Genomic DNA, 24,662 nt, shown 5'->3' with positions numbered 1-24,662 from the left:
ATAATATCAGCAAAATTGCTACAGGCATAATGATTGTACAGAGTACTAGATAGAACAATGATTGATGATTTTGATATATTAATTCTTCGTGGTTTTCCATTCTTCCGCCGCTTTGATCTGATGTGCATCCCTTATCGCATCTTATCAGCTTAGTGAGCTCTTTAGCTTCCCTGAGTCGCAAGAAGAGAGTTGGGCTGCTTGAACCTCCCAACATCAATTTGGATTCTGGCATTGCCTTTCTTTGCTCAGAATGAGCTATCCTCCTTGAACCTCACATTCCATTCCACCTCGCCATCATGACGATCTCTTCCATCCAGATCATCCCCTCATCCCGAACCACCCTCAACGTTGCGGAGAAAAGAGAACCGAAGCCGCCTCCAAAGATTTTCTCTGCTCGCGAGCCTCCATTCAAAGGCATTCAACCGCCACAGCCGGATGGCTACGAGCGGAGCCGAGCTTTCCCAAGTACTAGTGCAATAGTTATCGACAATGGTACTATCCCCAAGCGCCCCACTGGCAGCGCTGTGCTGATACACCTTCTAGGATCTCATCTCGTTAAAGCCGGTTGGTGTTTTGACAAAACCCCGCGCCTTACCATTCCTCCCGTCATTGCACGATATAGAGACCGCAAAGCCAATCGCACATGCCAGTTCGTCGGGTACGATGCCTACGTCGATGCGACCACAAGAGGCCAAGTGCGCAACGCATTCGATCCCGGAACAAGCATTATCGGCAATTGGGATGTTATGGAGGGGGTCCTGGATTATATATTCTTAAAGCTTGGGGTGGACGGAGCTAATGGCGGAGTCGACCGGCCGCTTGTCCTGACAGAGCCGATTGCCAATCTGGGATATTCACGGAAGAGTATGTTTCCAATTTCTGGTCCTACTCCAGCGCCAGCCTAGGCTAATCATGATGAAATAGTGATGAACGAAATTGTTTTCGAATGCTATTCAGCTCCATCGGTCGCATACGGCATCGACTCCCTATTTGCATACAAATATAACCGTGGCACGGACGGCCTTGTCATATCTGCGTCGCACGCTTCTACCCACGTTATCCCCGTTTTAAATTCCAAGGCTATACTGTCGAATTGCACCAGGCTAAACTGGGGTGGCTACCAAGCATGCGACTATCTCATGAAGCTTCTTAAATTGAAATACCCTACCTTCCCCGCACGAATAACGGAGTCCCAGATGGAGGAGCTCCTGCACCAACACTGCTATGTGTCGCAAGATTACGATTGTGAGCTAGCCGGATATCTTGACTGGACCGGCCTAGAGGAGCGAGACCACGTCGTTCAATACCCGTTCACCGAGCATATCATCCCCGAAAAGTCCGAAGAAGAGCTTGCTAGAATAGCTGAGCGCAAAAAAGAAAGCGGAAGGCGACTTCAAGAGCAAGCTGCAAAAATGCGGCTCGAAAAATTGATGAAAAAAGAACAAGAATTGGAATACTACAAGGATCTACAAAAGAATCTAGGTTCAGAAACTAAAAAGGAAATCAGGCGGATCCTTGATGCCGAAGAGATGAAGGACGAAGCTCACTTGGATAGAACTATTAAGGAGCTTGAGCGGTCAATAAAAAGGTCGCGAAATAAAGACCTGGGACAAGAGGAAACGGAAGAGAACCCGGAAGAAATGACATTCCCATTAGTAGACGTTCCCGACGAAGAGCTCGACGAGGCTGGCCTCAAGGAGAAAAGGCATCAACGCTTAATGAAATCCAACGTTGAAGCGCGACAGCGGGCAAAAGAAGAGAAAGAACGAGAGAAGGCGAGGATAGCGGAAGAGGAGCGTCTTGACACTGAGAAACGAGAAAATAGCTTTGATGCCTGGGTAGAAGAACGAAGGCAGGCAAGAGAGGTATATATCATCCTCCACCCTTTTGAAGATGGTAATGCTAATCTAGCCCTAGGCATTAATACAAAGAATCAAAGAGCGTGAGCGAATGAAAGCCGACCTGGGCAACCGCAAGTCACTCGCCAGCCAAATCCGTATGAAAACGCTCGCCAACCTGGCAGCCGACGGGCCCCGGAAACGCCGCCGGGGCGGGGACGACGACACCTTCGGCGCCAACGACGAAGACTGGGGTGTCTATCGCACCGTTGCCACCGGGGAGGGCAGCGAAGACGAAGAAGAAGAGGACCCGACGCAGCAGCTCAAATCCATCGAAGCAGACCTCCTCAAGTACGACCCCGAATTCACCGAAAACCACACCCTCGAAGCCCAGTCCGACTGGACCAAATCCCTCATCCACATGTTCCTCCGTGGCCCCTGGCCCTTTGACCCGGAAAGCCAGCGCGAAGCACACCAGTTACACCTCAACGTCGAACGCATACGCGTTCCCGAAGTCATCTTCCAGCCCTCCATCGCCGGCATCGATCAATCCGGCATCGTCGAAATCGCCGCGGACATTGTCCTGCAGCGCTTCTCGTCGCCCCAGGACCAGGCGAGGCTGCTGCGCGACGTCTTTATCACGGGGGGCAGCTCGCTCTTCCGCGGGTTCGACGAGCGGTTCCAGCGTGAATTTCGCGCTGTGCTCCCAGAGGGCTCGGACCTGCGGGTTCGTAGGGCGGCTGATCCCGTGTTGGATGCGTGGAAGGGAGCGGCGCAGTGGGCGTCGGGCCCGGACCTTGGCATGTGTTCGATTACAAGGCAGGAATACATGGAAAAGGGGAGTGAGTACATCAAGGAGCATAGGCTGGGCAATGCCACTTGAACTTTTGAAGCATGAAAGATGACGGAGCTGTATTTTGGGATATCTATTTATTTCTTCCTCGGCTGTTTATCTTGACTAGATGGCATGAATAGTGAAAACTGGGATGTATTGCATGATGGCAGTGTTGAACGGTTCAATTTTAATATTCCGTTATCGTAAAGTAAGATGTAGAATGGTACATGGCCTAAGCGGCAGACTGATAAAGAGACATCTTGAACGCCGGGACCTGCACGCCAATACAAACCATAGGGGTCCGCAAATTGACTGTATCGCGTGTTTGAACTACCATTGTGAGCCTCCGTAAGGAAAAGCGGACATTCCCGCAACTGCGGCAGATAAAACCTGAAGCCTGTAACAAACACCCGCCGGACACTTTGCGCCGAATACCATAGCAATAAGAGGAAAGTATTAATTTGCAAAACACTTAGCCGCCGATTGCCTGAATGCATATTTTTGAAAATCCTAACCTAATCCATTTTGTTCAACTGGATCCCATGGAAGTCAAGTTGGAATATTCGGTGGTTGAGCGCCTTCCATCTTGCTGACTTGCGTAGGGTCGGTAGGGACAGCACCTTGATCATCAACGACCATGTCGCCACGGACGCGTTTGGTGGGGAAGTTGTTGCTGCCCAGAAAAGCGGCTTCTTCATGTTGGTGCTTGCGCATTCCCAAGCCAGCAACAGCGATGCGGTTCAGAGCGTTCATCTGCTCAGGCTGCCCAGAAGCGGCGGCGAGCTGAGCGGCAGGGCCTGGGCCGCCGACAGTACCTGCTGCTTGCATAGCTGTGGTGTCGGGACGAGGTTGAGTCAAGTCAATGTTGGGAGGCAGTTCCGGGACGTCATTCTGCGAGTCGATCAGGCGAGACTGCAGGCCGATGATGTATTCGCGGAGCTGGTAGTTCTCTGCCTGGAGAGCCTTGTAGTTCTCGGACATGATCTCGTATTCTTTGACTTGTTCCTCGAGCTTCCGGATATACCCCTCTTTGCGTTGACGGAAGGCGCGCTATACGATCACGTGTTAGCATTGTATTAGTTCACACAGAGGCATCCAAGACGCGCATACCTGAGCAGCACGGTTCTGAGCGGCGCGCTTCGAGGTGGATAGCTCACGCTTGCCATAGGTCTTGCGAGGTTCCGAGCCCGGCGCGTCTTGCATAGTTTGATCTGGGGTTTGAACTTGTGGCTGCTGGGCTTGCGGTGGGGGAGCGGGGATCATTCCAGCAGTGGGAGGCGCGCCTGAGATGGCGGGGTCGATGTTCGAGTGGTCTCTTATCGGCTGGACATGAGCCATTCCCGGCTGGGGACGCGGAGGAGGAGGAGCGGTGGCATGGCCGGCTTGAAGCTGAGCAGCAAGGAGCTGGTCATGGAGTACTGTCGCAAAATCAGTTTTTCTGACAAGAAACATAGCGTAATCTCAGCTTTCTCACCTTGATCTGCATGGTCCTGCGTGTCAGGAATACGCCAACGGGCGAAGAAGTCATCGTCAGTCATTATCAACCCCGCATCAAAGAAAGTGGGCTTGCGAAAAAGAGCGGCTAAAGGGCAAAGAGGAGGAGATGCATGAAGAAAGAGGGAGGAAGCAGTAGGAAGGGAAAGCAAAGTGTTCCGCTGCGAACACGTCCACGAGTGAATACGGGCGATCAAATGCGGCTAGATACATGGGAGGTTGCGGCGTGAACGCAATGCGCATCTCTGAAGCAGAACAATCCGGCTCAACGCACAGGTTCCGCGCCGAGAGCAGACGTGAAGCGGGAAAGCAGGATTCTTACCTGAACCGCGTGAGCAGTATTTGGATTGGGGCTGTTCTTGTTTGGATCCTGGGGCTGCTGTTGTTGTTGTTGCTGCTGCTGCTGCTGTTGTTGCTGGCCCTGCTGTTGCTGCTGGAGCAGTTGTTGTTGAGGTTGTTGTTGCCCAGGATGAGGAGCTGGAGCTAGTGCTGGCGGTTGTTGCATCGCGATTGGGGATTTGTCGTTGCTGTTGATTATCTCAGGCTTGCTGACTGATGAGGTTGCGAAGATGATGAGTAATTTGGCGGACGATCGGGGGGTTTAATAATCGCCAGGCAATTAATAATCACCCGCCAGGCCTAGGGCTGCCGCTGTCACCTGACTCGCCCTTGCGCCACGCACTTTAAAGCAGCGCCAGTGCCGCCGGGTCTTCCCCCAACTTCGATCCTGGCCCAGTTCGACGCGGAACTTTTACATATCACAAAGAGGACGACTCCTTTCAAACAAAGCTACGCAGACGCACTACAAAATCCCACCCAGAACGCCATCAAGGCGGGGATCAGATATACATTCAGCCAAACTGAGCGGGTGCCAAGCCTACAGTATAGTATCGCTTACTCATCGCTTTTATTTCAGCGAACATTGCCAAGCTGACTAAGGATTCGGAAGCAATGTCCAGATCGAGTAATTCTCAGCTTCAGCTAAAGCAAATGTAACATTCTTCCACCCACGATTAAGCACGTCCTTCGAAAAAGGGCCCTCCTAAGAAACGCTAGCCCGGAATTCTCGCATATTCGCCGTTGGTAAACAGTTGCCGTCCAACGCCCAGCAAACAGTAACAGCATTCTAGGCGTTGCCAATCAGAGCTTCTTCTTCTCCTTGAGCGAGGCAGTATAACCCTGTTGAATCAGGCCCACTCCTACTTGGGCTGACTCCTTCCATCCTTGCTGACGTGCCCAGAACATGTCCGCCGGGCTTGCAGACTGCTGACTAAATCGTCTGGCGTCTTCCTCCAGGGACTCGCGGGTAATCTCTTGTGGTTCATGCTCTTCGATGGGCGCTTCCTGGTCCTGCTTCGTAAGTTCCGACGAGGTGTCTTGTTCAGACATGATTGTATCCAAGTATGCCTTTCGGATCATGTACCGCTGGCCCCTCTCTTGTCGTGTTTCGGGCGTCTCGATCTTCGAAAAGACGGTTTGCACGCCTAGACGGGCAAGTAGGTACAAATGTTCCGAGAAAAAGATCGTGAGTAATAAGGCCCATCCTTTGATCTGCGATGTCGTGCCATCAGGTCCGTTCTCGGCATCGGAGAACATGTACACCAGTGCTGCGCTGGTAATACTTCCCAACCAAGCCAGGAACCCCAGGGAGTCGAGCCAGGGTCCAATGGTATCGGACCGCAAAGGAGCTGGGCGCCTACATTCGATGCAAATTTTAACAAAGTCCGATCGCAACTCGATCCAGTTGTTTATCAAGAACGACAAAGGAACCAAAGGCCACACGGGCGAGAAGAGCGTGAGATACCCAAACTGCATGCACATCTCGCGAAGGTCCGTGGTAACATCGTATTCGCTGAGCTCTGATTCCTGGCGAACACGACGGAGAAAGCCCGCCTCAGCTGGAGAGTCTTCTTGATTCAGAGTATTCGTTTGAGAGGCTTGCGTCGAATTGTTCCCTTTCTTCTCCTCTTGCATTTCATTATATTTATTGAGCACTCTCCGCTTGACATAGGGCATGATAGTCTCTAGCCCAAAATTCACAATCTGAGCGGTGACTGTAAAATAGATCACCTGCCGGCGAAGCCGAGATCTGTTGATGCGGAATGTTGGTTGGGTGGTTTTGAGCTGACTGTCTTCTGTTAGCAAAGGACGTACGGTAAGGTGAAATATATCAAGGTACGGGACGATTGTCTGAGCGAACGGGACGTAGACGAAAGCCGTCAGAAAAATCGGCAAGTACGAGGTGATGAAGTTGAGAACAAAAATCTTCTGGGTCAGCGCAACATCATAACTATCCTGTGTTTCGTAATTCTCATAATCTGTAAGCTGAGTAGCAATTTTGGTGAGCATGCCACTGATTGTCGGTACCATCAAGGAGAGGATAATTGTAGGAACAAAAGCCTATGAATACCCGTCAGAATTTAGCCATTCAAGGGTATACGGGGATACACTTACCAAATAGGTTTTGAACGGCCCTGGATAGATCTCAGAGACGAATATCTCAATCGCAAAACAAAACGCAATGAGGGTCCCTAGAACAAGCACTGCGCCAAGTGCAAAGGGAATTTGTAAGAGCTGTCTCAATAGCCGTGTCTTTTTTGAAAACACCAGTATCTTCTCTCCCGTAACCGAATCCACAACTACTTTTTCATGTTTGAACTGCCGCCTCTTCGCCTTGATGACCCCAACACCTTTGACCTGCCAGCGCAATTTGAGATCATCCTCACGCCGCTTCCAAAATTCAACAAACACAAGGCACGCTAGCGAGTTCACCACTGCATAGATCACGGAGAACTGGCCCAGCAATGCCCAGCAGCCGAATCCAAAAGCGGCCGGGAAGATCAAAAAGGTGAAATATGTCTGCAGAAACGAAAAGTAAAACGCCACTCTCTCCCCAAGCTTTGCACGAATTTGGTCAAGGTCTTGAGCACTGAGAAAGGTCTTGTGGCTCCAAGTCAATATCCACTCCTTATTCGCGTCCTGATCATGTAGAGGAAAAACAGCCTCAACGTGCTTCCAATCCCCCAACTTGGGTGTTATTCCCGCGCCGCCATCGGTGCGAGGCCATGTTATCATATGGTATATCGTGCGTAACCGATCGGCCTCGGTAATCTCCTGTTTAGTGCCCTCTTCATCTGCACCAGGCTGGATTTGGCGAACACCGTACAACCAATCCCGCACCCTATGTCAGAGTCAGGATCTAGGGAAATGCTGAAGGGCCTGTGGTCGCCGGTATGCCACAACTCACCTCCCTCTGTATATAGCTTTGTTGAGCTGGTCGTCCTTTGCTTTGACGAACACGAATAGCGCTCCGTCAGTGGCGGGCCTCACAGCAGTATCCAGGCCGATCTGGTTTAGGGCCTTTATCAGTCGCTTAAACTGGTGTATCGCCTCAGACTGGTCTGGGAGAAACGAATACGTTAATTTGATTCGCGATTCTATCGCCCAGGGGAGCAACTAGGGGATAACTAACCTCCATCCTTGAAGCGATAGAGCACTACGTACTCCACGTGGAAGATCTGATCCGATTTGGATGCATGCTTGGTCTCGAGCTCTGGCCCCATTGTACAGCAAACTAAGAGTTGGATATAGCTAGGGTGTGTCCTCCCACTTCCAGAATCGACGTGGGGAGGGCGTTTATATATACAGCATGGTTGGGATGAAGTCAATTGTTTTCCTTGAAGCTCGCTAGTTTGACTAGTTAGTGAGCTGGCCGTAGGGCTGGCTGGGCTTACGTCATTGCTTGGACCACGCACGTGATAGCTCTAAAGGCAGTATGTATGTAGGTAATCCTCCGTATGCACCTCAGCGCCTCGTCCTACAGAGGATTCAGAGGAACAGCATCGCAGGCTACTCGATGGTCCCGGCCAGCTTCCCCAGCGCATCTCCCTCCACCATCATTTTCAACCACTCCTCCATCGGCTTTGCCCCAATTGCCTTATAAAACTGGATACTTGGCTCATTCCATGTCAACACGCTCCATTCCAGCCTCCTACCCCCGATCTTAACAACCTCCTCCGCCAACCGCCGTAATAATTTGAACCCGTACCCCTTCCCGCGGTACTGGGGCGTCACATAAAGATCTTCGAGATACACACCCGGTGCAGACCGCCAAGTAGAGTAATTGTAGAAAAAGAGAGCCATGCCGGCGGGTCGGGGCTGTGGGTCATCCTCACTTGGCGGCGGTATGACGATGAAGGTATATGCATTTCCACGTTTGGGCGGCGAATCTGGGAAGGAAAGCGTCTCGCGGAGGGAGGACACGGTTGCTTCAACTTCGTGCGAGGCATTTTCGTAGGCGGCTAACTCTTGGATGAATTGCAGAATCGTGGGGATGTCTGCTAGAGCAGTTAGTTTCGGAATTCAGGCGTCTTTCGGTAGAATAGTTAGTCGAAAAGCTACCATCTTCAGTTGCAAACCGGATAGTTGGCTGGTCGGCCATGGTGCGTAATGCTAATAGCGCTGGGAAATGCTGCGCGGGTGTCAACCAAAAGGTATCCAGAGAATAGTTAACTAAAAGTCAATTTCTTCAAAATGAAATCCAACAACGTCGGCATAAAGTCCATAATATATTATGGACTGCAAAACTATTCAAGCATCGGCATGGGCAAAGAAGCCGCAGAGAATAATTCAAATCTGCGCCCTTTGACATGGCCTCTGGCCCGGTGGAGCTTAGGGAGAAATCGGGAATTTCGAAACAAGTGGAAAATTGAGAGAATACCCTTTGCAACGCTCATAAATTTATGGTCATTAATATTCTACCATCAAACCTAGCGGATGAAAGGGACTCTGAAATACTATACAGTAGGTAATAGTAAAATCTGCTAGTTAGTTTACTTCGACGAAATAGCAGACATCCATCTCTGTTCATCGTTGCTAAAGATATATGCACATGTTAGCCGCAGCCCATATTAAGCAACCGTAGCAACCCTGAATGAAACTTACGCGTCGAAATGTAGCAACATCCCCAAGACAGGGATGAGTTGCTTCTGATAATGCTTGTCTTTTTGTTCGAGAAACTGCAAGAGAACATTTTTCAGATATACATGGTCAATCGATCCCGCTCCTGGCCCTGTTGGGGTCTCGTTACGCGCTCGAGATGGATTCCGTGTTCTGGATGACGGTGAAGTTACACCGCGAAGCATTCCCGAATCAATCGACGAACGAGGTGTACGATTGCCGGACTCAATGCGTCCTTTTCCAGACTGGATCGATTTCAATTCTTCAGACAACGTTTTGTTGGTTCTTTTCAGTTTTTCAAGATGCTGATTGGTTTCTTCAATCGATCGCCGTAGCTCGGACCGTTCCTTGTCGAATTCTCGCGTCTGCCTCTCACTTTCATCCAGTGCATCGCGCAGTTGGGACATGGCCGCTTTCACATCAGCGAGTTCCTGCCTTGACCGCTCTGTCTCTGTTTCAAGCTCCTCTCGTCGTCGTTTCCATTCTTTTTGGGCATGGTCAAGTTCTTCCCTATCTTCCTCCGCCCTGCGCAGTTCGCGCTCTGCATCTCGTACTTTTGTTTTGAGCTCTTCCATTTCCCTCGCGCGCCTTCGGCCAACGATGTTTGCTTCATCCTCCGCCCTATCGCGCTCCTCAATGGCAGTTTCTAGTCGCTCCTTAAAGTCTCTGACCTTATGCTCCGCTCTCAGCTCAACTTCTGAGAGTAACCGTCGCATAGTCTCACCTTCCCTCGTCCGCTCAGATAAAAGTCGCTGGGCGTCTGCAAGCTCTTCCTCCAGGCTCTCGCAGCGTTCGCGTACCTCTTTAATTTGCATTGCCATCTCGGAGGTTTGGTCGCGCATGCTGTTCATCAAGCTTTGGGCGCTTGCATGCTGTGCTGCTTTGAGTTGAATCTCATCGTGTAAGCCTCCGACTTCTCGGTTCAATTTCGATATCTGTTCCTCGAGTTCTCGCAACTTCGCGTTGGCGGATCGAAGTTCCTCCTGTGTCCTAAGCAAGTTTTTGGAACTGTGCTCATTCTTTTCAATTGCTTCCTGTTTTTGACCTTCTGAGTAACGAAGGTCCGATTGTGCAACCCCCAACGCCCGTTCAGCTTCTAGACGACTATTGGTTTCCTGAGTAATCTTCTGATTGAGGGTCTTGACTTCGGCATCTTTCTCGCCGATCGTGACTTTGAGATCTTTTACTTCCATGCGCAGATCCTCTTGCTTCCTTTCCAACCGGACGAGTTCCGAAGTTTTGGCCTTTAACTCCTCTCTGGTAGTCTTAAGGTCCACAGATTCCTGCCGAAGGTTCCTTAATTCAGGCTGAACTTTTTGCAGAGCCTGGCGCAGATCAGTGAGATCTTTGAACCGGGACGCGGCCAGTTGCTGAGCAACCGAGAGATCGGTTTCTAGTGCCACAGCTTTAGTTTTAAGGTCCTGAAACTCAGTCATCAAGTCCTTGTGTGCCTTTTCAGCGTCAGTGGCTGAAGCGGAGTTCGCTTTCAAAGTCACTATTTCTTCCTCAAGGCCTGCGATGGTCTTTTCAAGTGCAACTTTTTCTGCAACTAACTCTTTGACCCTATCTTTTGCCTCCACATGATCCTGTCCAATATTCATAAGATCCTCTCGTAGCGACTCAATTTCTTCGCAAAGATTTTCTTCCCCTTTGAGCTTGGCATGGAGACGGTCAATCGCGGCACTCTTTTCAGTCAATTCGGCGCTGAGAGTATTCACTGTGGTCTCTAAGTCACGAATTGCGTCATTAGGGGAACCATCCAGGGAAATTTGTTCCGGAGCCGTTGATGCTGCTGCTTCCTTCTCTGGATCTGCTTTGCCGCCCTTCTTTTTCTTCTTGTTCTTCTTCTTTCCGCCGTTAGCCACGAGGCTAACATTGTTGGCAGATGTAGTGGGGAGAGCCTTTTGTTGTTCCTGGGGAGTCAAAGCCATTCGAACGTCTTGGAAGTCCGCCGGACGGCCATTCAGGACGAGTTCTTTGGCCTGTTTCCAATTTTCATTCCCATCCAAACCACTGTCCACGAAATCAACAATGTCCTGGGCTTTTTTCGCTTTCGTTTCGCTCGACGACAAATCATGTTTTAAGGACTGTATCGTGGATTCAGCATCCTTCAGCTGCGATTTCAAATTTGTCACAACACCTTGAAGAACATCAAAACGTTTCTGATCCGAAGATTTCTGACCATCGATTTCCGTTTGCTGAGACTCAGCAGTGTCCTTGATTTCCTGCAACTCATTTGTTTTTGTTTCCAGTCTGGATCTGATACTATCCATCTCCGCAAAGCTTCTCACCAACTCGGATTCCGTCGACCTCAACCTCGATTCCAGGGATATAATCTGTTCGCGCAAATCATGGCGCTCGGCTTTGAAGCTAGCATCGAGGCGATCGTTCTTGTCCCGCAGTTCGGAAACTTCGCGCGTTGCAGTTTCCAAACTATGAACCATCCCTTCAGTAGACTCTCGAGCTACAGAGAGATCTCTAGTCAAACCTTTGACTTGAGCCTTGAGTGACTCAATTTCATTTTCCTTTTCTTTCAGTTCAGACTCTAATTTCGGAATCTCATTTTCGAAGGAGAAGAATTCTTCATTTTCTTCTTGTGGGGGTGGAGATTTTATCGGTTTCGCTTTTGGCGAAAATAAACCACGAATGGAGGCGGCACGCGATGTGATCGAGGTTGTAGGGGATTTTTGGGAATCCTCAAGTGAATTTTCTCCAGTGGACGATGTTGTTTGGAGACTTGGGAGTTCTTTTGCCACTACAGGTTCCCCATCTGAAGTACTCGTACTCTCTTCAATTGGCTGGGATCGCTTTAAGTTGGCGACCTCATCCCATGCCTCCCGTGTGGATGCCTCTGCAGCTTCGAGTTTCTTCTTGAACTCGTCCCGGTCCGCAGTAACCCTTTTCAACTCATCGACCACCATGTCTCCCTTGAGGGTTAACTGGTTAAGGTATTCGGTCAACGCACGAGGCTCGTTTATGGAGGTAAGCGGCGTATTTTCTCGCAAGGCAGCCTCGAATGGATCGATAGAGAGTACGCGCGCATGAGCAACCCGGTAGGCTTTCAATAATTCTTTGGTGAAGGGAAATCAGTGACTGTTAGAGGAAATTGGCAAGCGCGTGGGGATTACCTTGGTATCGTGACTCAAGTTTATCTAGCCTGCGTAACTTCACTCTCACGTCCATTGGCATTTCACTCGGAGTTTGCCCCGTGGGCCTTTCCGATGGAGGCGGCGTAGCCCTCACAGACTCGGAGTTATCCGGCTCCCCCCCTTCAGTACTCTTCTCCATTTCTGGGAGTGGTGTGCTGGTCCTTGTTGATGAATCGTCATCGCCGACTACAAATTCCGCATCAAATTCTGACGGGTCAGGGCTCTTAGTAAGAAAACTGTTTCCTCGTTTCACTCTTGTACTGGGGCGCCTGGCCGGAGAACGGTTTGCGCGACGGGCGGAATTGGAGCGGGAAACGGACTCCTGGGTAGCTCGCTGACGAGCTTGCTCTTCTGCAATCCGGGCATCGATTGCACCACGAATCCGCTATATCAATGGTGAGGTCAAAAGGGTGTCATCTGATATGAGTTGCTCTATCACATACCGAAAGCATTGCTCCTGCTCGCACAGGCGAGCATGCAATTAGAGCTATCAGACAGGCAAAGAAGGAAGAGTCTTATTGATTAAACTAATGGAGAACTAATAGGACAGGCGCTTCATGAGCTTAATCACAGTGCTTGTGATCCGGACTGCTGAGCTTCTCCTTATGCTCTGTTGTTGGCTCACGGCCTCAGCACCCCGGATTGCTGACACAGCATGCCAAGCCTGAACTAGTGAACGTGTTACTAGCGCGGTTTCGCTGACAGAACTCCATTAACAGTGAGGCCAGTTCAAGAATCAAACATTGTTGGTCATGAAATGGGGATATCTACTCCTCAGAAAGTGAGGCATAAAATCCATTCTCAAGGGTATTGAATTCCTGCGTAAAAGATTGCTCACACTGTGAAGAATCGTTGGGTGGCTGATTACATCATCGTTGTCTCGGTGTTAAGAAACTAGCTGGGTGGCCCTTTTATCAAGCTCCAACTGCTGCTTCACAATGAGCAGTCGCAAACTGCTTGCAGCCTAAAGCTTCAGCCTGTTGTGGTGAGAAAACATGCTATTTGTATCCTTAGACCATGTTCTCACTATCATTCCTAGTTGCAAGAGTGTGATTATGACGAACTTGAACTAGCCATGGTGTCCTTCTGGCCATGGAGGGTGAGTACAATAGCCTGCTTTGGAAAATGGTCTCAAAGTGGTGATGCTGATCTCAACGGTTCTAGGGCTCAGATAGCTCTCCGGCTTCTTTTGAAAAGGCACTTTCTGAGTTGTCGGAGAGATTAGCGAATACCAATACTCGCCTAGACACGCTTCGCCAACAATCGCGTCGATTCAAAGCCCTCTGGACACTCTACACTAGCTTCATCTACATCCTTTATTCCCTTATTATCGTCCTCGTACTGGGCCACGAACGATGGGGTCCTGTCGAATACACGGCTCTCTGCGGGGGCCCAGTATTGTACGTATAATGACGCTGTCACGATTTGCTGTCCAAACTTCCCCGCTGACGTCGCTAGGATCTATTCTGTCCGAGCCGTAGCAGCAACCTTTTACAACTATCGCATATCCAAAGCCCAAAACGCCCTAGATGACCTTCAAAAACAACGCGACACCACAATCGAAAAGCTGAAAGAAGCGACAAAGTACAATTCGACGCAGATGCTCCTAGAGAAATACGGCGGGGAGTCACCAAAGCCAAAAACCCCGACAAAGGAGGGAGAAGGGGAGGGACATAAACGCAGAGCTCCGAGAGATAGGATGTCTTTACCCATTCCTAATAGCAGGACGGGTCTTGCTCCCCCGCCCACAGCGAACATTCGAAGACCAGAACCTAATCCTATACCTCTACCGCCGCAATCCGAGTATTCTCCCCCCGGAGCTATTCCGGGTCCCCAACGCCAACCCCAAGCCGACGAGCCTGGTTTTCACCCTAGTGCATTCTCATCAACTCTATACAGCGAACATCGCCAGCCACGATGGTACGACCGTGTTCTAGATGTTTTATTAGGCGAGGACGAAACTCTTCCCAAGAACCGTTTGGTTTTGATATGTCAAGGATGTCGCCTTGTCAATGGCCAAGCGGCGCCCGGAGTCCGGACTCTGGAAGAGCTGGGCCCGTGGAGATGTGGGAGCTGTGGTGCTTTGAACAACCAAGACTCTCAGGCCAAAACATTGGCAGCAGCAGTTCTTCCCGCGGACCCTCTCTCACCAAGTCGTTCTCGCGGCCGCAGTCAGAATATTTCCCATTCTACCGAAGGGTCACCCAGCCCTCCTGATGGGGCGTGGGACCCCGTTTCAGGCCCAGGGAGCATGAGCAGCGCCGTAGATGCGGGAAACACTTCCCCGCTAGAAGGTATGGACGCAGGAGTTATACCCGACGCGACAAGTAGTGAAGGGGGGTTTGAGGCTGAAGATGAGTTTGAACCCAATGATGACTCTTGAAATAGAACCGGATACGGAGCGATGCGGAAGGACGGAATCGCTGGGTCGCCAGAGAATTTAATGCTCTTATCAATTGAGCCTCTAGATTTTTCAGTTGGTAGTTCACTCACAGTGCCCTTCATATTCCGACCAGGGTTGAGAGGCCAGCGAGACCATGAAAGAGACCTTTTTCCCACACAGGAATCAGCCACCTACGAAGCATGCAGATCTTACCATTGTGATTAGCCTTGGTTTCATATTAATGTACGGAGTACTCAAAATTTCGCTCCAAGAAAATCACTGTCCAGCCATTGAAGTGGTAGCTCGTAACGTCGCTCATTCTCAATCGGTTCTGCGCTTTTCAACGAGTCCACAGCGTGGGTACCCCTTGTAGGACAAACTGCCGCCCAGACTCCTCATCAAGTTGCGGCTTTAGCTCAGTTGGGAGAGCGTTAGACTGAAGACCTCCTTCAGCCTGCAATCTAAAGGTCGCCTGTTCGATCCAGGCAAGCCGCAGTTCTCTTTTTGCTTTTGCTACGCTTTCTTTTTGCCTTCAAACCTGGCCGTTACAAGGCCCATTAAAAGAATTCGACCTCGAACCGAACAGGCCCTTATTATTCCTCACGTCCTTGAGGCCATCCCGAAGGCAGTCATGTAACTAACTTTGGGGCTGCCTAACAAGAGCTCCGCAGCTGCCGGCCCTGATATAGTTATGCCTTCCCATCCCTTAAACAACCATCCTCTCCCTCTCTCTTACGTCTTGCCTACCTCTCCCACCAACATGGGTTCTGAAAATGCAACTTATCCACCCGCGAGTGTTCCTGCCACTATTCTTAGTTGGATTCAAAAATAACAACGCGAAGAGGCTGCTGCCATGACAACTTGAATCTGGCGTTTAAGGCTCCCGAAAAGACTCCAGAAACAATCAAGACATTCTTCATTCTCTTCATCACGCAGTAAAAAACAATGGATGCTCATGCTCATGCTTGATATGCCAAAGTGGCCGCGAAACTGGTTGAAAAAGGGAGGATTAGCCAGACGCTCGCAGACGCCCTCCTACGAAAACTCCCAGTCCAGAAGAGAATTCGCAAGATCTACCAGCGGATTAGTGAATCCGCAAACTCTCGATTCACTGCAGCAGACCTTGACGATGACTTTGAAGTGATATTCTGGGACGACACGACCCCAAATAAGAAGCCTATTTTCTTCGAAGCGCTGCCCGATGGGTTCCTTGAATCCAACTACGAACTGCAAGAATTTGATTTCCCTCCGTCGGATCCGAAATGTGCCAGTCACTATTGTTATACATTTTGGACGCAACTCGGAAGATATACTGGACTAATGGAGTGGAAGCATGAGAAAGATCCTCTCATTAGGTGGAAGTGGAACACTGATCGGTACGTCCCCCAATATGAGACCTCAGATTCCCCTTTCTAACAAGGGCAGCCCTCTGTACGACAATCGCTCCATCCTCGAATATGAAGACTCTTCAAATCCGGAGCATCGATACGAATTTATCACCCTTGACATCAGAGGACATGCAGGTGTCCCTCATTCGATCGTGTATTCCCGACATATGATACATGACCCAACAAGCATCTTATGAAGCGACTTGATGATTCTGCTTCGAGTCATTTTAGCAAAAGGGCAAAGCGACGAATGGCTGATGCATGATATTACTCCGGTAACAAGCGGCATCGTTCTCATGTTTACCAGAGAAATTCCTTTTAACCGCTTCATTTCACTAGGTTCTGCTTATCTCGGTGCGCGATGGCCAATTCCAAGTTATTGAAGCATACTACAATGGAAGCAAAGTTGTCCTACGATATGGCATTCCGATCAAGCTACCACGCGGCGCTCCTGCTGAAGATCAACAGCGGAAAGTCAAGTGGCTGGTAAGATGGCTTTATCCAAACCCGATCGGAGACACTCGGGATTTTGGGTCATTACCTTCGCAGTGAGCGCTATCAAGCCGCCTGCATTACGAAACCGACCTAGATGCCAAATACGCTTGATGTGAAACATTCCACTCTCTGAAAGGAAGCGTATTTCAATAATGACAGTAACGAATCTCAATAATGATAATAATGGGCCTTTTTCCCTTTGCTCCAACATCTGTAGGGATGCCCTTCCTCGTATTCACTTTTCTAAGAACCCTACGATTTTGAAGGATGGGCCAGGTGAATGAGAGATGAGAACTCTTTGCTTTTCGGGCAAAGAGAATAATAAGATGATGAATCAATGAATTGCTTTGAACTTTCTTCAAAAGTAGCATTCCTCTAGTCAACCTGACTGATGTCAAGGCCAGGGACAAAAAAAGATGTTGAGAGGTGCGCGATTCGAACGCGCGAATCAAAAGAAACTAGGGCCTAAACCTAGCGCCATAACCACTCGGCCAACCTCCCAGAGTCTGATTACGTTACCACTCCTCGCTATTCAACTGCAGCTAAGCGGTCATTCCATTACTACAGGAGACGAAAACAAGAAGAGTAGCTTCGGAATATGTTCTCATTTTCTGATAAATCATGTATCCTTACACGCACATGGGGTATTTAGTATATACATTAAAGTGTTTTGCCCAGAGCCCTTTCGCACTCGCCTCAGATACTTGCTCGTCTTGGTGCCATGGTCCGTCTCAGCTTCTTTTTCTCCTCCGTTTCCTCCTGGATCGGCAATCCACCCTCGTTCTTCAACCGCTCCAAGAACTCCTTGCCAAACTTATATCCAACCTGGTAAATCTCGTCGAATTTTCCAAATTCAAGCGTCCCGAACGCATCGATGGGTGGTCTCATGTACAGACACCCGGGCATCGTTTTTGCGCGCTCCAATGCATCTACGGATGAGACGTATGCAAGACGGGCTTGAATCTCAGAGAGCGTTGGGGGGTTAGGGAGAGATGAAAATGGGTTCCATCTGTTGACTAGTGCCCAGAAACCGGACAGCGAGTCGCCGTATCCTTGCGGTGTATTGTCATCAATAGAGCCGACATCCACGGCAAATATCACGTCTGCACCGAGAGATTTCATCCGTGCAACAGTGAGGTTGTCCACATACCCACCGTCAAGGAGCATGTTGCCTTCATCGCAGAGTGGAGGCAGTAATCCCGCAAGCGACATCGAAGCACGGACATACCGCCAAGCGTACCCAGATGAATGGAACTCGTTTCGAGACTTGCTGATATTGGTCGTATTGCAGTAGAACTCCAGCCAAAAATCCTCAATGTGGCTGTTTCCAAACGCTTTGAAAATTCCGCGGTTAAATTCATGACCCGTGGTATACGAAGCTGATGGGTATGTGAGGTCCAATGCGAATCGCCACATACTGGCCATACGCCCGGCGAATTTCTTTACACGGCCATATGCGGGAACGACGTCCGCGTCTCGCGCGTATAACCCGCCAATAAACGATCCGATGGATGTTCCTCCGATAATATCGATTGGAATACCGGCTTCCTCCAATGCCTTAATCACGCCAATATGCGCAATTCCCCTAGCGCCCCCGCCGCCTAACACAATGCCCACAGACTTGCCACATAGGCGACGTGCGAGACGGAAAAAATCACCTTTAAAGGGAGTAGATGTAGAGTAAACTGGCGTTTGCCTGATCCTTCGAGAAGTGTACTTTTGAATCTCCGCTTGGATAACCTGCACTCGTTGTTTTAGTACCGCACCCAAGCGCTTGGTTTCTGGATGGACGGGCTCAGCGGTGAGCCTAAACGCCATTTGGATATGATGGTGGCCACCGTTGATCCACATGCGATTTTTCAGCCATTGTCTGGTAAGACCCGGCGGGGAGTATCTTTCAACATGCAATAGAACAAGGTCCTTTCTCGCTGTCGTCTTCATACCAAGGAGGAAGCGCTCATATTCACCAATAGCGGGTGAGCCTTCAGCAACCGCAACAAGAAGGATACAATCCGCTTGGCTGATACAGGTCTGCGTCCAGGGTGCATTCACGCTCGTATCGCCAATGTAAAGAACCATTCCGTATCTCTCTTCAAGGTCAGCAAGGTATTGGGCGAGTTTAAGTTTACCCATCTTGCTGAAAGCATGGCGCCCAAGGTGGTTCAAAATATCGGCCTGGTGTAGAGATGTAACCCCGTTGGTCACTCCGACCTGACTAAATGCATTTAGAAGCCTGTTTCCAAACTCTACAACCGGAATGCCAGCCGTAACCGGGAGAACCGCGACAGTTCGTAAATTCAGCGTTGACGTGGTCGTTTTCGCACTGTCTGGGCTTCCTTTGTCGCCACCTCTCTCAAGTGGGTTATCTATTATATGCCGCATTCTCTGGGCTATTAACTTTGATATTTGAATAGTGATACCGGGATGTTCCTGAGCAAGGCTATTAAAAAGCGTTCGTGGGAACTTTGCTAATTCCGTATCACGAATTGCATGCAGTGTTGCCGGACGTGTCGACTCTGTCATGACTTCTAATTCACCAACGCTGTCACCTTGACCATACTCGCCGACAACGCTAACTTTTCCATCACCCTTATCCAAGACAGACCGAAGTCGACCGTTGAGGACGATGTAAATAGCGTCGCTCTCATCACTTTGATGGTATATTACTTGGCCAGCGTTGACTTGCACCCATTCAAGGGCGAAATCAATATGCAGAATCAAGCGCGGCAGGACAGTCGTTAGTCGCTTTGCCATTGTAAGCATAACCAAAGGATATCGATCAGCAATTCTCTCAAGAACAGTACGCGGAAGAAATCCGACATAGACATCTGTCTTCGCAGTGACATCGGTAAAAGATCGATATGATGTTATAGACCCAATATATCCTTCGATCCCGCCAGGTTTTACCATATATAGCGAACGCCTGGAGGCTTTCTTCCTCTGAAATTGCCCGCTGCCAAGCGTCGTTGATACTCGAGAGGCATTGCCAACAGCCCCTGTTATCGGCAGCAAAAGGTCTTCCGCTGTTGGTCCACGGGAAGAACCAATGAGATCTTCGCCCTTTTCATTGACAGGGATACCGACATCTAGGAACCCATCAATGACATAATATAGGCCCGGATTTCTCTCCCCTTGCTCAACAAGAACTGAGCCTTTCGGGAAATAAACTATCTCAATCTCGTCTTGCAGCTCTAATCGAAGGCTATGGATCGGAGAGGTGCCGCCTGCTGATGTAACCGACATTGACATGAGAGATTCCGAATCTCCGTCACATAAACCATCATACGGGTCTATAAAACCAAACGCATTATTGAAAACAGCTTTCTGGCGGCGCGAGTCGTAGGACACTAGCTGCGGAGACGCGTCACCCGAGTTCTGAGCTTTACGCAATGCATCTGTGGTGCTTCCCGTCAGACCTAATGCTTTCATCATGCAATCCAGAATGGATTCGCGGAAGAGGGCATCTTGATCCAATGCGTCCTGCCTTTGAAAGCTAACGTTCTGGGCCGGCAGTTTGAAGAGCGGCTGGCCAGCAGTAGCCAACGGACTGGGCGGGCCTTCAGCGGGGCTTTTCAAACCAGAGGTTGCGTCGTAAAATACACTTCTGCCGTTCAAACGTTCACTTCCATATCGAGGGCCAAATCGTGAAAGTTGAATGGTAGATAACAAGTCGCCGGGGCTAACACCAGTAGACTCATGGTCACCATAGCGAGGACCATTGGGACTAGTCCCTTTACCACGTACAGCTGTAAACTTAGCATGGATTGCGGCATCTTTTCTAAGGGAGCTACTTGAACGTCTTCTCCGGTTAGCAGCTGGATTGTGAAGCGCAATTCCTTTAGCTCCATCTTCCGGGCCCAATCTTTCCTTCTCCTTTGTGAATTTGTCCTTGAGATGATCCAATGCAGCTCCGCGTAGATGATTGGGGAGATCGAAGGAAGTGTATTTGGTCATTTGTTTCCCAATGCTCAAGACCTCCGTAGTCAGTCCGAGGTATGAGTGAGCAGTAGCAAAGGTGACCCTTTGAAGTCTCGTAAGGATCACTTGTATAATGTGTGCAGTAGCCTTTGGATAAACTCTAGTCAAGCGTCGGAAAGCGCTGGCCGGAATAATAGCGATGGTGGTATCCACCATTGCTCTAGCCAAAATGTCGGGGTGGACAGATTTCTCCCTTTTAAGCTTCGAAGGCCTTGTACGTTTGTGGCCATGATGTTTTGGATGCTGCCCCGGACTGCCCTCCAAGACTAACGGAGGGACCTTGGGTAATGCGCCTCCGGCTAGTTGTGCCGAGATATCTCGTTGATCTGAGAAGTTCGATCTCATTGGACTTTCCATAAGCGGTGCTGGGCTCATCGGGAGTGATTCAGGGCCCGGAACATTAGTGCCAACAAAACTGGAAGAACTGGATTCCATATCCTCGGTGTGTCGTAATTTGACGTCCTCACTGAAGAGGGAGAGAATTGAGAACAGTGACGACATGGATGCGCCATTTTTCACCTCCGTCAACAACTGGTAGCCTTGGTGGCCTCGACGCCGGAGCCCATCGTCCTCTTCAGCTGAATCTTCCACCATCTCATCCACCGGGCCACCATCTCGATCATCATGCCTTTCCTGCATGGATTTGACAAAGATTTGGACTAGCCCGTCAACAACCAAGCAAAAGCCTTTCTCTTCTTCTAGTAGCAGGGTTTCTCCCGCAATCAACTTGCGTGTTTGCATTGTTCGCGTAAGCTCATGGAACACTGGCCGCTCTAGATAACCGAACACTTTTATTGCGCTAAGGAACTCGTCTAGGTAATTTGACAATCCTGGTTTTGAATCGCCATCTTGCGAATCGGGGAATAAATCTATTTCTGGTTCTTTTCTTTGGGGTTCTGGAGGCAGACGGGAGTAGATATTAAGGAATCGATAGCGAATAAACCAACTGATCGTAGAAACGAAGAGTAACACTATTATTAGTCTTCATAGAGAGTTAGCACAGCCATACCGGAGTCAATTGACCACTTTCCTGCCGGATTCAATATATAATGGCACTCACAAAGTTGTAAAATTCATGGTGAAAGTCAGGCTCATGGAGAAGAGGGTAAACAGCGCGGTAGGGACTGTGATGGTGCTGAAAGTGATAACCCAGTAGAGCAGGCTGGGCACCACCTGGAAGAGGTAGAGAAGGAAACGCCCGATATAGGACGCCATTGCAAGTTGAGGTACAATGCCCTGAAGAAGATCGGGAGGAGAGATGGTAGGGCAAGAAGACGTCGCGGGGGAGGGGCAGGGCGGCAGGGAGGTAGAAAAAGAAAAGACAGGCCGGGAAGACGTGAGTGGGTCTGGATTCCAGGCATCGGTCGGGGAACTCGCCGTCGAAGATGAGATGGAAGCGATCTGGGGGGACCGAAGACCACCTGCGTCACTGCCAGGGGACGAGATGAGATGCGAGGCTGGCCGGTCTGGCGCCACAGCCGCAGGATTCTCGGCCATGACCTCAGCGCTTATTTTTCGAATGAAAACAAAGTGATGTTATGGCGCACTGTCATTTGTCGGGAATTCGCTCATCATTGAGGTTGCGCTAAGCCGGCTTCACTTCTCGTTTTGCAGCGTCAACCATGGCTTGCTGGCCGGGTCCCACTGACGAAAAGCCAACCTGGAACACAAAACGTGGTGGGGATCGGTGGGCTTGTTGGTTGGGCTGAGGTCACGATGGTGGCCTCGTTAGACAGCGGTGATTCTCAACAGGAACATGGGCAACTCTGAGATCCAGGGCAACGCATGGGTGTGAAGTTGGGCGTCTCATTTGTCCGTTTGCCGTCTCCCGCGACTTGCGATGGTTAATGAGGAGCACTAGTTATGAGATGGGGTGGAAAATTACGTCAGCGCCAAGACAGGCACTCCAATAGCGGGTGAGACAAGGATTAAATTGACACCATCGATAGCTAAAGGCGAGGTTCATATGATTCCTACAGTGTATGATGTACAACTCTCCCGAAGACAGCAATGATGGATAATACCCATATACCCCATAACCATACAACTAACGACGACTAACCTGCTCTTGACTTATTCAGTAGTTACCCTCTAACATCGCAAGCTCATCCAGCAACTGCACCGTTTCACCTGGATTGGATACCCATGCGGTCGTGCACGCCAGTCGAGCCTATGCAAACCGCACATTAGCTTTCCTATCAATGTCCCACGGGGCCATCATACCTTGAAATCGTTTGCGCCAGCAGACAGAAATTGATCACCGATATGCAGTGTCTTGGATCTGTCAATGCCGCCAAAGTAGGTCTGGCAGCAAAGAACACCCCAGGATTTATCGCCAATGTCGACAAAAACGTCATTTCCACCGTTGAAAGCGCAGAAGGGCAGCCGGCGTCCGACAGCAGATGTTTCGACCGTCTGCTGGGCGACAAGGACTGTTTCTTCTAGTTGCTCACGGTGCATCCTGTGCCCTTCAAGAGGGTATATTCCCACTGCTCGCTCCTTGCGGAGAATCGAGGCTGGTAAATTCAAATTCGAGACGCAATCACGAAGAGCAGCTTCGGCAACGTCAAGCAACTCCTTGATATCTTCCTCTGTCCAAGCCTTCATCTCCTCCAACAACCATTGGCTTCGCGGCACCCAGCTCAATCGATGAGGAGAATCAGGATCAAATTCGAACATAAAGTTGCTCTCGCCGCCGAGTATTATTAGGCTTTTCTTTTGGGTAGCCGTCAACTCCGTCGCGCCCTGGATCCTGTCCAACAAACCATGCAGCCGGTCATAATACTTGTCTGCGCTAACATATCCGGCCGCGGTCACGATACCAACTTGCTTGTTTTGTCCTAGTAAACGAATGATGCGAGATATAACCTCGTTGTCTGGCGTTAGTGAGGCACCGTCTTCATAGAGTGTTACATCTCCGTCGAAAGTGATCAATTGCACCTGGCTGCGACGAACAAGGCCCATCAGCTGGGCTGTATTCAATGTTAAGCGGATGTCATTGAATGACGGTGGGACAAATCGCCGGCTACTAATGAACCGTTTTTTATCCTGATACTCAAATGCCTCTTCGAGTAGTAGCGGCGTAAAGAACGTGCCCACAGAAGGAATCAACATCTTCAAGGTTGACCGGCCACTTGTGCCCGAATTTTGATGCTTAACTGTTAATCACATCAGCCACAGAATAAGGGTGGTTTTGGGGTTATAGAGGCATACTATGGTCGTTGATTAGATGCTCAACATCTCGCATAATCTCAACATATCGATCATGCGTACGCTCTGCAAGATAGACAAGGTTCTGGCTGTGCTCGTTGTATATGGCTGCAGGTTGTGAATGCAGCACAAAAGGGACAGCAAGCAGTCCCTATATCCATAATTAGCGACCCATATATTCGAGATTAGAGCAAAGCTATAATGAATACTGCACCTTAATCCATTCAATCTAGTTTTCATATATGGCATGCATCAGTCACGAGTGAGTGCAACAAAAAGATACCCTTTTTGGTTCCAACTTACCAGTTGATCCCTTCGATGGGACTGCGGCGAATGGCATGTCAGTCAAAATGCAAGCAGTACCTGCCCGGGGGCTAATCATACAACTCACCTTCAAAGCGTCTAGTTTGCAGACATCAATTTAGCATGAATGCGAATTTCGAACTATTCAATGAAATGCAACTCACATTCAACCCGGTACCGTGTCGTCATGGTCTACGATGCACACCGGTTTAGGCCGAGAGGTGTTTTGCTAACTATCTAGATGGTGAAAGGAGGGACTGTAGCAAGCTTTCGAGTCGTTTTTGATTAACTTGCTAGATTACTGAGTACGAACTCGCGCCCTGGGTATCTGAATCCGCAAAGCAGGACGTTGGAATCAATGGGATCTTAACATATGAAGTAATACTGGAGAGCTCGCCCGCTTTGAGCTCCCGAGACCGAATGAGTCCCGTGATGCCTGACCACTGTGGGGGTGTTGGCACGCCACCATCCAGGGCACTTGGTTTCGTTATTGGCCCCGATGCCCCCAGAGGCCCTGTGTCCCCGCCACTGGCTCACGTCCAACTCAGGGCAGCTGCTTAACTAACGGCTGAGGCCGAACGGAGCTGACCGCCGCCAGGTAAATTGGAATTTGGAGTCGCCTTGAGCTTG

At 49.8% G+C, this 24,662-nt stretch overlaps 7 protein-coding genes and 2 non-coding genes across 9 annotated transcripts; 4 read left to right on the top strand and 5 right to left on the bottom strand.

Annotated features, from left to right (window-relative positions):
- Positions 1 to 296: 296 nt before the first annotated feature.
- UREG_02801 (uncharacterized protein) lies at positions 297 to 2,721 on the top strand (the record flags this gene model as incomplete). Its single annotated transcript, XM_002543239.1, has 3 exons — positions 297 to 864; positions 925 to 1,865; positions 1,918 to 2,721. 3 exons carry the CDS (start codon positions 297 to 299, stop codon positions 2,719 to 2,721), a joined length of 2,313 nt encoding a protein of 770 aa, XP_002543285.1.
- A 501-nt stretch (positions 2,722 to 3,222) lies between these two features.
- On the bottom strand, positions 3,223 to 4,211 carry UREG_02800 (uncharacterized protein; the record flags this gene model as incomplete). The annotated part of the gene is made up of 3 exons (XM_002543238.1): positions 3,223 to 3,723; positions 3,784 to 4,091; positions 4,148 to 4,211. 3 exons carry the CDS (start codon positions 4,209 to 4,211, stop codon positions 3,223 to 3,225), a joined length of 873 nt encoding a protein of 290 aa, XP_002543284.1.
- Positions 4,212 to 5,307: 1,096 nt separating this feature from the next.
- Positions 5,308 to 7,730, bottom strand: UREG_02799 (uncharacterized protein; the record flags this gene model as incomplete). The annotated part of the gene is made up of 5 exons (XM_002543237.1): positions 5,308 to 6,291; positions 6,322 to 6,567; positions 6,622 to 7,348; positions 7,415 to 7,568; positions 7,640 to 7,730. 5 exons carry the CDS (start codon positions 7,728 to 7,730, stop codon positions 5,308 to 5,310), a joined length of 2,202 nt encoding a protein of 733 aa, XP_002543283.1.
- Positions 7,731 to 8,999: 1,269 nt separating this feature from the next.
- UREG_02798 (uncharacterized protein) lies at positions 9,000 to 12,727 on the bottom strand (the record flags this gene model as incomplete). Its single annotated transcript, XM_002543236.1, has 4 exons — positions 9,000 to 9,042; positions 9,112 to 12,065; positions 12,304 to 12,660; positions 12,719 to 12,727. 4 exons carry the CDS (start codon positions 12,725 to 12,727, stop codon positions 9,000 to 9,002), a joined length of 3,363 nt encoding a protein of 1,120 aa, XP_002543282.1.
- Positions 12,728 to 13,350: 623 nt separating this feature from the next.
- Positions 13,351 to 14,658, top strand: UREG_02797 (uncharacterized protein; the record flags this gene model as incomplete). Its single annotated transcript, XM_002543235.1, has 3 exons — positions 13,351 to 13,374; positions 13,440 to 13,675; positions 13,734 to 14,658. 3 exons carry the CDS (start codon positions 13,351 to 13,353, stop codon positions 14,656 to 14,658), a joined length of 1,185 nt encoding a protein of 394 aa, XP_002543281.1.
- A 405-nt stretch (positions 14,659 to 15,063) lies between these two features.
- UREG_07997 lies at positions 15,064 to 15,153 on the top strand. The gene has a single exon. It is a non-coding gene; the product is annotated as a tRNA-Phe (tRNA).
- A 265-nt stretch (positions 15,154 to 15,418) lies between these two features.
- UREG_02796 (uncharacterized protein) lies at positions 15,419 to 16,598 on the top strand (the record flags this gene model as incomplete). Its single annotated transcript, XM_002543234.1, has 4 exons — positions 15,419 to 15,473; positions 15,638 to 16,034; positions 16,084 to 16,198; positions 16,386 to 16,598. The coding sequence occupies 4 exons, from the start codon at positions 15,419 to 15,421 to the stop codon at positions 16,596 to 16,598; spliced, it is 780 nt and encodes a 259-aa protein (XP_002543280.1).
- Positions 16,599 to 16,961: 363 nt separating this feature from the next.
- Positions 16,962 to 17,042, bottom strand: UREG_07955. Its single transcript has one exon. It is a non-coding gene; the product is annotated as a tRNA-Leu (tRNA).
- A 195-nt stretch (positions 17,043 to 17,237) lies between these two features.
- UREG_02795 (IMP-specific 5'-nucleotidase 1) lies at positions 17,238 to 24,221 on the bottom strand (the record flags this gene model as incomplete). The annotated part of the gene is made up of 7 exons (XM_002543233.1): positions 17,238 to 21,465; positions 21,580 to 22,019; positions 22,743 to 23,677; positions 23,733 to 23,880; positions 24,033 to 24,053; positions 24,121 to 24,131; positions 24,197 to 24,221. 7 exons carry the CDS (start codon positions 24,219 to 24,221, stop codon positions 17,238 to 17,240), a joined length of 5,808 nt encoding a protein of 1,935 aa, XP_002543279.1.
- Between the last annotated feature and the right edge of the window lie 441 nt (positions 24,222 to 24,662).

This window comes from Uncinocarpus reesii, genomic scaffold (assembly GCF_000003515.1).
Source record: "Uncinocarpus reesii 1704 scaffold_1 genomic scaffold, whole genome shotgun sequence".
Taxonomy (NCBI): Eukaryota; Fungi; Ascomycota; class Eurotiomycetes; order Onygenales; family Onygenaceae; genus Uncinocarpus; species Uncinocarpus reesii.
Note: the sequence above shows the minus strand (reverse complement) of the source record. Positions and strands in the feature narration are given on the sequence as shown.